This window comes from Oncorhynchus kisutch, linkage group LG18 (assembly GCF_002021735.2).
Source record: "Oncorhynchus kisutch isolate 150728-3 linkage group LG18, Okis_V2, whole genome shotgun sequence".
NCBI lineage: Eukaryota > Metazoa > Chordata > Actinopteri > Salmoniformes > Salmonidae > Oncorhynchus > Oncorhynchus kisutch.
The window spans coordinates 62343572-62358356 of NC_034191.2; the positions used below are offsets into that span (position 1 = coordinate 62343572).

Consider the following 14785-nt stretch of genomic DNA (forward strand, 5'->3'; position numbering starts at 1 on the left):
GAGGAAGGCTAAATCCAGCCCTAATAAACCTTTAGTCTCAACATGGAGCCCCATTCACAGGCTGTGTCCCAAGTGACACCCTAACCCTTACTTTTGACCAGAGTCCTATGGGCAATAGTCAAAAGCAATAATAATAATATTTACATTTGTAGAGCACATTTACAGACGTGAATCACAAAGCTTTTTACGGATTAGGGTGCCATTTGGGATGCAGAAACAGATAAATCAACAGGCAATCTGTCCGGACAGCTGTAAGTGAGGGTTATAGCACAGGTGAGGGCCTCAGACAAATGTCAAAGGTTGACGGGTCAGGTGGATGCCCCAGGGGAAGTGGTGATTGCAGGGAGAGGGAGGCGGGGGGAGGGCGCAAGAAGACATTCTGCAGAGGTAACATCCTGTTGGTGGGGCCGTCTGGATTCTTGTCTGCCGCCCGGTGACAAAAGACGTGACGCCAGTCGGTCATTTTCAAAGTTCCATTTTTGTCTGGTTCCATAAACCGAACACTGTAGCTGTACAGTAGATAGGCCAGCCAGCTGAGTGGAAACTCTGCCTCAGATATCCCACTGCTCTGTTGGCTAGAACAGAAACTCTCCTTTTCTCAATTTCTGTTCAGTCTAGAAGTAGTGTTAGCTACAGTATGTGTCTTCCAATGTAGAAGAAACCACCAAAAATATCTTCAAAGGAGTGGAATTAAATCAATCTTCTCTGACATTTCCTTTGTGGTTTTTATGTAAACATTGCAGTGCTGTATCATTGCTGTTGTTTCTATGTAAACACTGTGGTGCTGTCCCATTACTGTGGTTTCTATGTAAACACTGTGGTGCTGTCCCATTACTGTGGTTTCTATGTAAACACTGTGGTGCTGTCCCATTACTGTGGTTTCTATGTAAACACTGTGGTGCTGTCCCATTACTGTGGTTTCTATGTAAACTATGTGGTGCTGTCCCATTACTGTGGTTTCTATGTAAACACTGTGGTGCTGTCCCATTACTGTGGTTTCTATGTAAACACTGTGGTGCTGTCCCATTACTGTGGTTTCTATGTAAACACTGTGGTGCTGTCCCATTTCTGTGGTTTCTATGTAAACACTGTGGTGCTGTCCCATTACTGTGGTTTCTATGTAAACACTGTGGTGCTGTCCCATTACTGGGGTTTCTATGTAAACACTGTGGTGCTGTCCCATTACTGGGGTTTCTATGTAAACACTGTGGTGCTGTCCCATTACTGTGGTTTCTATGTAAACACTGTGGTGCTGTCCCATTTCTGTGGTTTCTATGTAAACACTGTGGTGCTGTCCCATTACTGTGGTTTCTATGTAAACACTGTGGTGCTGTCCCATTACTGTGGTTTCTATGTAAACACTGTGGTGCTGTCCCATTACTGTGGTTTCTATGTAAACTATGTGGTGCTGTCCCATTACTGTGGTTTCTATGTAAACACTGTGGTGCTGTCCCATTACTGTGGTTTCTATGTAAACACTGTGGTGCTGTCCCATTACTGTGGTTTCTATGTAAACACTGTGGTGCTGTCCCATTTCTGTGGTTTCTATGTAAACACTGTGGTGCTGTCCCATTACTGTGGTTTCTATGTAAACACTGTGGTGCTGTCCCATTACTGTGGCTGTTTGTTAAGAGTGGTTGTCAGGAGCACTGTAGTACACACTCTCAACACCTCCCCTGGTTCTAATGGGCCCTCAGGGACCTATACTGGACAATCCCTTCTCCCCCCCTACAACCCACCCCTCCTCCCTTTGGAATCTCTTTAGTTTGTTGTGATTCATTTAGAGGGAAAACTTTGTTGACAGATAACCTAAAGAACCTAATATGGCTGTACATATCCTTCTATTTGGTCACATTATATAACCCTGTCATACATGATTCAGAGTCATAATTTACATACAGTTTCTAAATAACAACACCCTCCCCTACCTCACCCCCCAGTTGTCAGAGAGGAACAGCTCCAAAGCGCTGGTGGAGGTGATGTCCCCCCTGCTCCAGTCCCAGGTGGGCTCTCCTCCATCTTTCAGACAGCTGATGGGGGCTGTGTCCAGCCTGGTGTGTGGCTACATGGAGGGGGGCTTCTCTCGGGTGGCCTCCTTCAACTGGTATGAGGACAACAACTACAAGGCCTTCATGGGGATCAACGATAGCACCCGGGGAGGACAGGGACAGTACACCTACGACCATACCGCCAGTGAGTACTAATAGAGTAATGAGCCACTAATATAGTAGCTAGTTTCATGTTAATGAAGAGACAGATAGAGGCAGGGACAGTACACCTACAGTCACACCGCCAGTGGGTCAGCATTCAGTCACTGGGTCAGCATTCAGCCCCTCTCCTCTGCCGACTACGCCAAATATAGCAGCTGATTGGGAGCAGGAAAGGCATTGCATTTTCCGTATAAATTCAGTCGAAATTCAGTGGTATTATGGGACAGGTCGTTTTATCTAGTCTGCTTTACTTGTCTCTTGAGATAAAAAAAAAAAAGTATTGCTTGACCTGAGAGTCTTTACCGTTCTCTCCTGTCTTATCCCAAAGTCTGTTCTGATCTGATGCAGGAGTTGGAGTTTAACCCAATCACGGGGTTATAGGTTCTCTCAATCCTCTCTACGTTTCTACAAAAGTTCTGTACTGTCTTATTCCCCAGCTCCGTTCTGTAATGATCTGATGAAGGAGCTAGAGTCCAATCCCATCACCAGGATCATGTGGAGCTCTGTCAAGCCCATGATCATGGGGAAGATCCTCTACGCACCCGACTCCCCAGCCGTCAGAAAGATCATCAGAAACGTAAGGGAGCTACATACAGCGAATGCATGTTGTAGACTAGGGATGATTCACACTATATTGTAGCGGAGTCTGCTGGATTTAGTCAATTCATCATTTTAGACTTGGGAAACAAGGTGAGTTAATCAGGAGACAGAAGTGTTAGAAACATGAACATCCATTGCAGATTGTTCAATAGATGGTGACAGACTTGTTAAACAGTCATCTTTGTTCTGAACACACGGCAGTATTTAGGAATTTGGGAATCAGGGCTTGGCGTTCCGTAGAGTGTTGCTGTATAGACATGTCTGTAAGAAGCCTGTAGGGCCTAGGAGTCACGGCTGGGTGTATCACAATAGGAGCACACATCTGTATCGTCTACTACACATAGTAACCGTGACACACTCCGTTGCCTTGTATTCTCCTCCTCTTGTTATGTAAGCAGAGCCTGACACTGTGAGGGTCACACTCACACGCACGCACACACACGTTGACACACAGACACACACACACACACCAGCTTCCTCTCCCCCGACCTTTAGTGCCCTCTTTGTCTTCCATTTCCCTCAGATCTGGATGTTAATTGCATGGAAGGGAACTACGGGTTAAGCCATCAGTCTGCTGCACATACCAAAACATGGCCTACACTCTCCCTCATTTCTCCATCCCTTCCTCCTCCAGACCTGATGACCCCCTCCTTGAACTGACCCCTTTTGAGTAGTGTAACTTGGTGGGGGGGAAAAACAAAACCTTTTATTTCACCTCATTTGAACATTCTGTCGTAAGTGCCTATTATGTGCCCCCCCCCCAAAAAACCAGTGTTGACTGTAACAGGTTTGACGACTAAACCTGCCATGCAGCCCCTTGTGACAGGAGGACAGGAGTGTGTTGTGTGCAACAGGGAGGGGAATTGAGTGCAAGCTTCACAACAACAACAAAAACATTTCTAACCTGACCCTCTATGGGTAACAGGGTTGATGTTTTATGCTCGACCCGCTCAGTTTTCCACCACAAAACACCAGACAAAGGCGAAAAAGAGTAGAACCAGCTCACCTGCATGTCTCATTAAACAAATATATTTTAAAAAGAATAGGTTGACCTTAAAATGAGGGACAGGTTGTTTTTTTCCCTCACACTTATTATAGTGGAGATCAAGTTTATAACTTCCCTACCTGGGCTGATGAGACAGTGGATTGCCCAGTCAGATGGAACAGAGTAAATAGGCATTTTAACGATTTAGCTTGTGGTAACTTGTGGAAAAGACACCGGCTGGAATGATCTTTTGAATCAGCATTCAGGATTTGACCCACCCGTTGTATAACACCCAATAGATATGGGAGTTTATCAAAATTGGGTTTGTTTTCAAATTCTTTGTGGATCTGTGTAATCTGAGGGAAATATGTGTCATTAATATGGTCATGCTTTTGGCAAGAGGTTAGGAAGTGCAGCTCAGTTTCCACCTCATGTTGTGGGCAGTGGGCACATAGCCTGTCTTCTTTTGAGAGCCAGGTCTGCCTACAGCGGCCTTTCTCAATAGCAGGGCTCTTCTCACTGAGACTGTACATAGTATTCTGCCACTGTGTACTCTCTGTTTAGGGCCAAGTAGCATTTTAGTTTGCTCAGTTTTTTTTGTTAATTCTTTCCAATGTGTCAAGTAATTATATTTTTATTTTCTCATGATTTGGTTGGGTCTAATTGTGTTGCTGTCCTGGGGCTCTGTGGGGGTCTGTTTGTGTTCGTGTACAGAGCCCAAGGTTAATCTCTCTATAGGTGATGGCTTTGTTATGGAAGGTTTGGGAATTGCTTCCTTTTTTAAAATTGTATTTATCCTTTATTTAACTAGGTAAGTCAGTTAAAAACACATTTTTATTTACAATGACAGCCTAGGAACAGTGGGTTAACTGCCTTGTTCATGGGCAGAACGACAGATTTTTACCTTGTCAGCTCGGGGATTCAATCCAGCAACCTTTTGGTTACTGGCCCAACGCTCTAACCACTAAGCTGCCGCCCCTTTTAGGTGGTTGTAGAATTTAATGTCTCTTTTCTGGATTTCGACCTTTTCTGGGTATCGACCTAATTCTGCTCTGCATGCCTTATTTGGTGTTTTACGTGGTACACTGAGGATATTTTTGCAGAATCCTGCATCCAGTCTCAATTTGGTGTTTGATCCTTGAGGCTTCTCTTTGTGGGATCCTGTGGGAACAGGGTGAATCGGTAGCCAAGCTGAATGCGTTCGGCCAATTGTCACCAACCTCATTGTCCCTCATTGTCCCTTTGTCAGCAGAGATCTGAGACACAAGAGGAAGGTGTTTAATTGGGTGTTGCTTTTCCACCCTTTTCCATGCTTTTATCACACGCATTCATGTAATTGCAACAGTCAGCCTCCCTTGGTATGTGTGTACCACAGAACGCTGTAGGACAGGCTATACACATTGTAGAGTATGCTAAATCATAATCGATATCTTTGGTTATTTTCACAGGCAATATAAAGTTTGATTGGTATGCAACTAGAAATAGTGTGTGTGTATTCTTGTGCATGTGTAGTGTGTGTGAGTGTGTGTGTCTATGTGTGTCTGTGTGGGTGTTCATACATGCATATATGCATGCTGCCTGAGCGTACGTGAGTATGTGTGTGTGCTGATATATGTGTGTGCTGATATATGTGTGTGTGTGTTTGTGTGTGTGTGTGCGTGTGTGTGTGTGTCCTCTAGGCCAACACCACATTTGAGGAGCTGGAGAGGCTGAGGACCATGGGTCGGGCCTGGGAGGAGGTGGGCCCTCAGGTCTGGGCCTTCTTCCAGGACAGCGTTCAGATGAACATGATCAGGGTAAGGAAAGGCTACAATCCCATACACTCTATAAACACCAACATGGTACATTCAAACTAACTGAGTCTACAGTCCCATACACTCTATAAACACACTCTATAAACACCAACATGGTCAATTCAAACTAACTATCATTGTTATCTCAAAATAATCCATTGACCCAGTTTTGGTGTGAAATGACATAACTTTAATGTCCCTCCACGCCTGCTATGGTTTTGTCAGAGTTCGGCCTCTATAAGATGTTTAAATAATGTCAGCTGTGGCAAACTAAGTTGTATATCTTTACAAATTCGCCCTGTATAAACTATGATATATGTCTGTTTAGTCCTAAATAATTTCTTCCCCCATACCTTTCTCATGAGGGTTCTAGTCTCATGCTGTCCCAAGGCAGAGAGAGCTGGCGTTCCTGTGTAACTTCATGTTGTTATTCCACTCAATAGCTCTTATCTCCCCTATCTTCTCTGTCTCTCTCTCTCTTTCTCTCTCTCTCTTTCTCTTTCTTTCTCTCGCTCTCTTTCTTTCTCTCTCTCTTTCTTTCTCCCTCCCTCTCTTTCTTTCTCTCTCTCTCTCTCTCTCACTCTCTCACTCTCTCTCTCTCTCTCACTCTCTCTCTCTCTCTCTCTCTCTCTCTCTCTCTCTCTCTCTCTCTCTCTCTCTCATGGGAAACATAGTCTTACATTGCCAAAACAAGTGAATTAAACAATGTGAACGAACAAAAAACAACGTAACATCAACAACAAACATTGCACTCAAATATTTATTCTGGGATTGCACTGTATTATGCCTAATAGATATGGGAGTTTATCAATGTTTAATTTGTTTGCAAATTCTTTGTGGGTCTGTGTAAAATATGTGTGTCTAATAAGGTCTTACCGTTGGCAGGAGGAAGTGGGCTGACTATGGCGGCTCTTTCAATAGCAATTTTGGGTCTGTCACAGTGGTCAGGTATTATGTTACGATGTATTCTCTGTTTAGGGCCAGATAGGGCCAGATTTCTGGTTGTAGAATTTAACAGCTCGTTTCTGGATTTTTATAATTAGCAGGTGTAGTCCTAATTCTGCTCTTTATGCATTGTTTGGGGTTTTCCGTTGTACATGAAAGATATTTTTTTGCAGAATTCTGCATGCAGAGTCTAAACTGGGTATCTGTCGCTATGTGTACATTTTTGGTTGATGAGTGGACCCCAGACTGCACAACCATGGGTTCTATAACTGATTGAAATAAAAAATCGGGATATTGAGTTTTATGTTCCTTTTCATGGCATAGAAAGCCCTTCTTGCCTTGTCTCGTAGATCGTTCACAGCCTTGTGGAAGTTACCTGTGGTGTTGATGTTTAGGCCAAAGTAGGTATAATTATTTGTGTGCTGCTGTCGGCCCTCCTTGATTAGGGACAGAAACAGCAGATCAAATCAAAAATCTAATCAAACTTTATTTGTCACATGTGCCGAATACAACAAGTGTAGACCTTACCGTGAAATGCTTACTTAACCAACAGTGCAGTTCAAGAAGAGTTAAGAAAATATTTACCAAATAAACTAAAGTAAAAAATTATAAGAAGTAACACAGTGTCGTGTCTTTGGCTATGCCGGATTAAGTGATATGACATCCTATTCTATAAAATAATTTCTCCGTAATTAATATTACCTGATTGAGCTAATCATGTAAATGTAATTAACTATAGAGTCAGGCACCACAAAATAATATTTATAGAGCTGTTATCTTCCGAATAAACTCTTAAAGACCTAGTAATATTTTACATCAATAGCAGTCAATATTAATCGTCATCTTAATTCAGTCTCATCTGAAAGTTGTAAATTCTTGGTTATCTGCACGAACCCTGGCTAACAAGTTGAACCAGCAATATAAAATTGGGTTTAATTATTTATTTACTAAATACCTAACTAATCACACAGAATTACACATACACATAATTAAATCATAACTTGATTACAAATGAAGTCATAAAGGAAAATGTCCCTAGCGGGCGGAACAGATATGACAGCTTGTTACACAAAAGAAAAGGGGCTGGGTTTGAGTGAAAGAGCGGGAAGACTGAGGAACAAAGGGCGAAGCTGTGCTATCGTAAATACAGTATCTTATGCATTCTAAATTACCGCCCATTTGGAAAAGGAAAATGCAATAAAAATGTACTTTGAGCTGCGCTTCAGTAGGTTGGTGGTAGATGGAAGGCGGTGTTGCCCAACCGAGTTCTTTGAAGAATGTCTCAGGTTGTCAATTGAATACGTTGTAGTAACGTCGTTGTGTGATAGATGGGATACTCTGTCTGTTCCTTCCTAACCCTCGTTTGCAGCGGCTGTTGCTAACTCAACGGCTAGGAGGTGAATAAGAGTTCAAAGTTCATACCATTCGCAACCAAAGCTCACGCTGATGTTGGCTTCGTTCTGTAGTTATTATCTGAACCATTCTGACTTCGGACCATCGTCCTCACGTCCTCGGAACAGCAGGTTTTATTGTCGTCAAGGGCTACTATAGGAAGGGAGAGGAGGGTGTGTTTGAAAAGTTTTATAGCCCATGTCCCTTCACAGGGGCAGGCCACTGATTGAGCAGAGCCCTATCTTATGAAAACCCAAATCTCACATTTAGAAGCTAAAATCACATTTCATCCCATCACGAATAATTTCATAATAATTTCACGAATAATTTCATATTCAAACATTGAAATTGAACAACAATTCCATGTGAATCCGATAACTGATGTGCAGACTTTCCACTGTAGAGTTTATGTCTGTAACGGCGTTCTTCGTTTGTTGAAAGAGTCGGACCGAAATGCAGCGTGGTGGTTAATCATGATCTTTAATGAAGAAAACGGCGATACATGAAATAACTTATAAATACAAAAACAACAAACGGAACGTGAAACTTATTACAGCCTATCTGGTGAACACTACACAGAGACAGGAACAATCACCCACGAAAGACAAAGCGAACTCAGGCTACCTAAATACGGTTCCCAATCAGAGGCAACGAGAAGCACCTGACTGCTGATTGAGAACCGCCTCAGGCAGCCAAGCCTATACAACACCCCTAATCAGCCGCGATCCCAAATACTACAAACCCCAATACGAAACACAACACACAAACCCATGTCACACCCTGGCCTGAACAAATAATTAAAGAAAACACAAAATACTAAGACCAAGGCGTGACAATGTCATCTTATCATTGATGAGAATGTCTCAGATGACAACCGAACTGACATCATATTCATTAAGTACCACTGCATATGTTCAGTTGGTCGGATTATCAGAATATAGTTCATTTTTCCCCACCTTCTGATGTTCCCAGAATCTCCAGAATCTCTATGTTAACCAAGGGTTTTACAAATGTAACATCAGTAGGGTAGAGAGAGGAAAAAGGGGGGAAGAGGTATTTATGACTGTCATAAACCTAGCCCCCAGGCCAACATCATGACAACAGTAAATAATAGTAAAGAGGCTATTTACAGGGGATACCGGAAGAGAGTCAGTGTGCTGGGTTGCAGGTTAGTTGAGGTAATTTGTACATGTATGTTGGGGTGAAGTGACTATGCATAAATAATAAACAGCGAGTAGCAGCGGTAAGGATTAGGGAGTTTTTTTAATGATTAAAGTAACAGAATAGAGCTAAGCACGGGCAAAAAACTGTTTCAGTCTGCTTTCCACCAGACACTGGGAGATGAATTCACCTTTCAGCAGAATAATAACCTAAAACAAAAGGCCAAATCACACTGGAGTTACTTACCAAGACGACATTGAATGTTGCTGAGTGGCCTAGTTACAGTTTTGACTGAAATCTAAGGAAAGACTTGAAAATGGCTGTCTAGCAATGAACAACAACCAGCTTGACAGAGCTTGAAGAATTTTTAAATAATAATATTGTACAATCTAGGTGTGGAATGCTCGTAGAGACTTAACCAGAAAGATGCACAGCTGTAATCACTGCCAAAGATGATTCTAACATGTATTGACTCAGGGGTATGAATACTTATGTGAATGAGATATTTCTGTTGAAAAAAAAACATGCTTTCACTTTGTCATTATGTGGTATTGTGTGTAGATGGGGGAGATTATATATTGTATTAAATACATTTTGAATTCAGGCTATAACACAACAGCATGTGGAACAAGTCAAGGGGTATGAAGGTACAGTAGGTGCTTTCCCCCCGTGTGCTGAAGGTGTCAGGTTCTTGTCCAGTTCTGGAGTTTAGGTCACCACAGACAAGTACTTGTCCCTGGGCCTGGAAATGGTTGAGCTCCCCTGCTAAGATGGACAAGCTGTCTTCATTAAAGTATGGTGATTCTCTCCCACCCCCCCCCCCCCCCCACAGGATACCATACGGAATCCCACGGTGAGGGACTACATTGACAGGAGTCTACAGGACACAGAGTTCTCCTCAAAACACATCCTCAACTTCCTGTACAACAGGCCAATAGAAGACAGGGACTATGACATGGCCAACTTTGATTGGAGGAATGTCTTCAACTTCACAGACCAAGTCATCCGTATGATGAACCAGTATGGAGAGGTGAGCTGGTCAGGACTGGGACAGGACTAGAGTGGGCTGGGCTGCAAGCTATGGTAGATTTCATTCACAATGGTGGGGATTGACGACCACGAGACTATATTTTCGGAAACATAACCCTTGGTCTTTTGATTCATGGGTTTGATACTTTTTTTTATAGCTTTTCACCAGAATCTGCATTGTCTTTCTCAATACAAAATGCCAAACGTCCAAATTCGCAGGTTTTCTCCACAAGAAAATATTGAGCAGAGTTCTCAGACCTGTCGCTTGTTGCTTTCTATAAACATGAATCAGTTCCAGACAACAACACCCACTCAATACACACTCTATGTGATATAAGCATACGATCGCTGTATGGCCTTTCAATGGCCTTCTAATTTGCCCCTTACTAAAGACATGTAAATCTGCTCAGGAGGGGGAGAGGGAGAACAACAAGCAAAGCTGTCAGTCTCTTTTGTACCCTACTAATCTAGTGGAGGGTAGAAAACCCACCCGGGCCTTTCTCCCTTCACTGTCTCTCCGAGGACACTCCATCTGAGTAGGCCAAACTGTGTAACTCACCCCTCGGCCCCTCAAAGCACTTTGGGAACAGTTCAACTCGCCCCTCGCCCCCTCGATACTAATCAGCGTAAGCAGGTAAGGCCTCTTGCCCCAGGGGTGGCAGAATGGGGTAAAATGGCACCCTGGTCCTCACTGTGTGGATCGCATGGCCCCTCTGTCTTTATCTTCCGTGAGGCTTACAGCACTTCAGTGTGACAGAGTAGACCGGCCCGATTTAGCCCAATTCGCTACAGCTGTCAGTCTTACCACCCTCTTTCAGCTCCGCCACAATGAACGCAGTCTACGGAATCCGATGGGCTTGTGTACAGCACAGCAATGGCATAGTCTGATTGAAGAGTGTAGCAACAGTTTTGTCATTGGAGGCTATTAGGGAGGGGTGATGCAAACTAATGAGTGTGTGTGTATGGTTTGTTATGCAGTCTTAATGAGTGTGTGTGTGCGCGTCTGTGTGTGCATGTTTGTGTGTGTTTGCGTGCATTCCTCTGCATGTGTGTGTCTTGGTGGTTCTGTTTGTCTCAGTTCTTCCCCCTGGGCCCATGCAGGACCTCCATGGTGGTAATAGGTAGTGTTTTGTTAAATGGCTCAATCAGATGAGGAGCAGCTGCAATAGGAGGCCTGGTGGTGAGGTGTCAGAGTGGATGAGAGTGGATCTGAACTCGGGCCCCCTAGCCAACACTGGCCTTAGTGCCCCCCCCCCCCCCCCCCCCTAGCCCCCTGGATGGGAACCCATGTCCAAGTCCACAATCCACAAACACTGGTGGCCCCAATTAGGACCTGATGGGGTGGGGTGGTGTGTGTGTTATTCTTCCTCATATAGAAACCAAAATGCCCCACAAATGTTATGGTTCCCCCTTCCAAATTCAAGTTTATGTTAATACTGTACCTACATGGCAGTCAAGGTACGGTGCCTTCGGAAAGTATTCAGACCCCTTCACTCTTGACACATTTTGTTATGTTACAGCCTTATTCTAAAATTTATTAAATTGTTTTTTCCATCATCAATCTACACACAATACCCCATAACGACGAAGCTAAAATAAATAAATAAAAACTGAAATATTACATTTACTTAAGTATTCAGACCCTTTACTCAGTACTTTGTTGAAGCACCTTTGACAGCGATTACAGCCTCGAGTCTCATTGGGTATGAAGCTACATGCTTGGCACACCCATATTTGGGGAGCTTCTCCCATTTTTCTCTGCAGAACCTCTCAAGCTCTGTCAGGTTGGATGGGGAGCGTTGCTGCACAGCTATTTTCAGGTCTCTCCAGATGTTAGATCGGGTTCAAGAACGGGCTCTGGCTGGGCCACTCAAGGACATTCAGAGACTTGTTCAGAAGCCACTCCTGCGTTGTCTTGGCCGTGTGCTAAGGGTGGTTGTCCTGTTGGAAGGTGAACCTTTGTCCCAGTCTAAGGTCCTGAACGCTCTGGAGCAGGTTTTCATCAAGGATCTCTCTGTACTGCCCCGTTCATCTTTCGCTCGATCCTGGCTAATCTCCCAGTCCCTGCCGCTGAAAAACATCCCCACAACATGATGCTGCCACCACCAATCTTCACCGTAGGGATGGTTCCAGGTTTCCTCCAGACGTAACTCTTGGCATTCAGGCCAAAGAGTTCAATCTTGGTTTCATCAGACCAGAGAATCTTGTTTGTTTTGTGTGTTTTGACAAACTACAAGTGTGCTGTCATGTGCCTGAAGTGGCTTCAGTCTGGCCACTCTACCATAAAGGCCTGATTGGTGGAGTGCTGTAGAGATGTTTGTCCTTCTGGAAGGTTCTCCCATCGCCACAGAGAAACTCTGGAGCTCTGTCAGACTGACCATCGGGTTCTTGGTCTCTCCCTGACCAAGGCCCCTCTCCCTCGATTGCTCAGTTTGGCCGGGCAGCCAGCTCTAGGAAGAGTTTTGGTGGTTCCAAACTTCTTTCATTTAAGAATGATGGAGGCCACTGTGTTCTTGGGTACCTTCAATGCTGCAGAATTGTTCTGGTTGCTTTCCCCAGATCTGTGCCTCGATACAATGCAGTCTCGAAGCTCTACAGACAATTCCTTCGACCTCATTGCTTGGTTTTTGCTCTGACATGCACTGTCAACTGTGGGACCTTATATAGACAGGTATGTCTTTCCAAATCATGTCCAATCAATTGAATTTACCACAGTTGTAGAAACATCTCAAGTTGTAGAAACATCTCAAGAATGATCAATGGAAACATGATGTACCTGAGCTATATTTTGAGTGTCATAGCAAAGGGTCTGAATACTTACGTAAATAAGGTATTTCTGTATTCTTTTAAATACTTTTGCAAAAATTGTACAAACCTGTTTTCACTTTGTCATTATGGGGTATTGTGTGTAGATTGAAGATAAATATTATTTTTTTAATCAATTTTAGAATAAGGCTGTAACGTAACAAAATGTGGAAAAAGGGAAGGGGTCTGAATACTTTCCAAATGCACTGTACCTAATCCATGAATTTCTTTCCACAGTGTCTGATCCTGGATAAGTTCTCTGGGCTGAACGATGAGGAGCAGATGACCCACAGAGCTCTGAGTCTGATGGGGGAGAGTAAGTTCTGGGCTGGCCTGGTCTTCATGGACACCTACCCCTGGACCACCAAGGTTCCACCCCATGTCCGGTTCAAGATCCGCATGGACATCGACTCAGTGGAGCGCACCAATAAGATCAAGGACAGGTAAGTGTACATAACTCCCTAATGAATGAGTGGATTTGACCTTACCTTACGTACTCATCAGGGTTACTTTCAAGATCATGATGCTTGTATGAACTGTTTTGCAACATAAGCAACTCTTACTTGAAATGGGATTAATGGGATTTTCAGGTATGGTGCCCAGTGTGGAATTTGTCTTTGTTAGGTAACTTAGTGACAAACATATCCATTTAAAAAAAAATAAAAAAATCCAAATGCTTAAATGCAGATCAAGCCCTCAGATATACCCCTCTCTTCCTTATGTCTTTCCCTCTGGCCACAGATACTGGGACCCTGGTCCTAGGGCCGACCCTGTGGATGATCTCCGTTACGTGTGGGGGGGGTTTGCCTATCTGCAGGACATGATAGAGCATGGCATCATCAGGACCCAGACAGGCAAGGACTGGCCCCTCGGTGTCTACCTACAACAGATGCCGTACCCATGCTACGTGGACGACCTGTGAGTGACACGCCTGTCAATGTTAAATGTTATTGTTGCATTTAGAAATGACATTTTTTGATGGTCATTTCTCATCGATTACCCCCATCATTTTTATATCCTCTCTATCTTCCCCCCTTTCCTATTTTTCGTCTTCTCTCTCTCTTTTCCACCTTTCCTCTTTCCCTTTCTTTTCTCGAACCACCTCTCCTCCTCTAGCTTCATGCTGACATTGAACCGTTGCTTCCCCATCTTCATGGTGCTGGCGTGGGTCTACTCAGTGTCTATGACTGTGAAGAGCATCGTCTTGGAGAAGGAGCTCAGGCTCAAAGAGACCCTGAAGACCATGGGGGTCACCAATGGGGTTCTGTGGGTCACATGGTTCATAGACAGCTTCCTCATGATGGCTGCCAGCACTTCCCTGCTCACTGTGATCATTATGGTCAGTCCTAATTGGCTTCAAGTTGTAAATGACCAAAATGGCTAGTTGGTCAATGTTAATTTATGTCATAGATCAGAGCCTCTCAGAAGGCTGCTGTTTTGAATGTACTGTTGTGACCTCTAGTGGAAGATTTGGAAAATAAGCTAGAACTTTTTACTTTTGTCCCCCAATTATATGTGAATTCGATGTGTAACTTCTCCTTTGTGCATGACGCAAATAGGGACTCAATTCAATTCTTTATTCTGTCCTCCAGGGTGGTAAGGTGTTGAACTACAGCAACCCTCTGATCCTGTTCCTGTTTCTGCTAACCTTCACCACGGCCACCATCATGCAGTGTTTCCTACTCAGTGTCTTCTTTAACAAGGCCAACCTGGCTGCAGCCTGCAGCGGTATCATCTACTTCACCCTCTACCTGCCCCACATCCTCTGCTTTGCATGGCAGGACCGCATCACCAAGGATGACAAGATCATGGCGGTGTGTAACCTCCGTATAAGTCCCCCCTGGGACACATTCTTTACTCTTCTA

At 43.9% G+C, this 14785-nt stretch overlaps 1 protein-coding gene across 1 annotated transcript in view; it reads left to right on the forward strand.

Moving 5' to 3' along the window:
* abca4a (ATP-binding cassette, sub-family A (ABC1), member 4a) overlaps positions 1-14785 on the forward strand; it is a 49471-nt gene that overhangs the window by 12146 nt on the left and 22540 nt on the right. The window contains 8 exon segments of the mRNA XM_020508581.2: positions 1941-2193; positions 2648-2787; positions 5475-5591; positions 9919-10116; positions 13158-13363; positions 13662-13838; positions 14037-14259; positions 14513-14734. Coding sequence (XP_020364170.2) covers positions 1941-2193; positions 2648-2787; positions 5475-5591; positions 9919-10116; positions 13158-13363; positions 13662-13838; positions 14037-14259; positions 14513-14734 — 1536 coding nt within the window.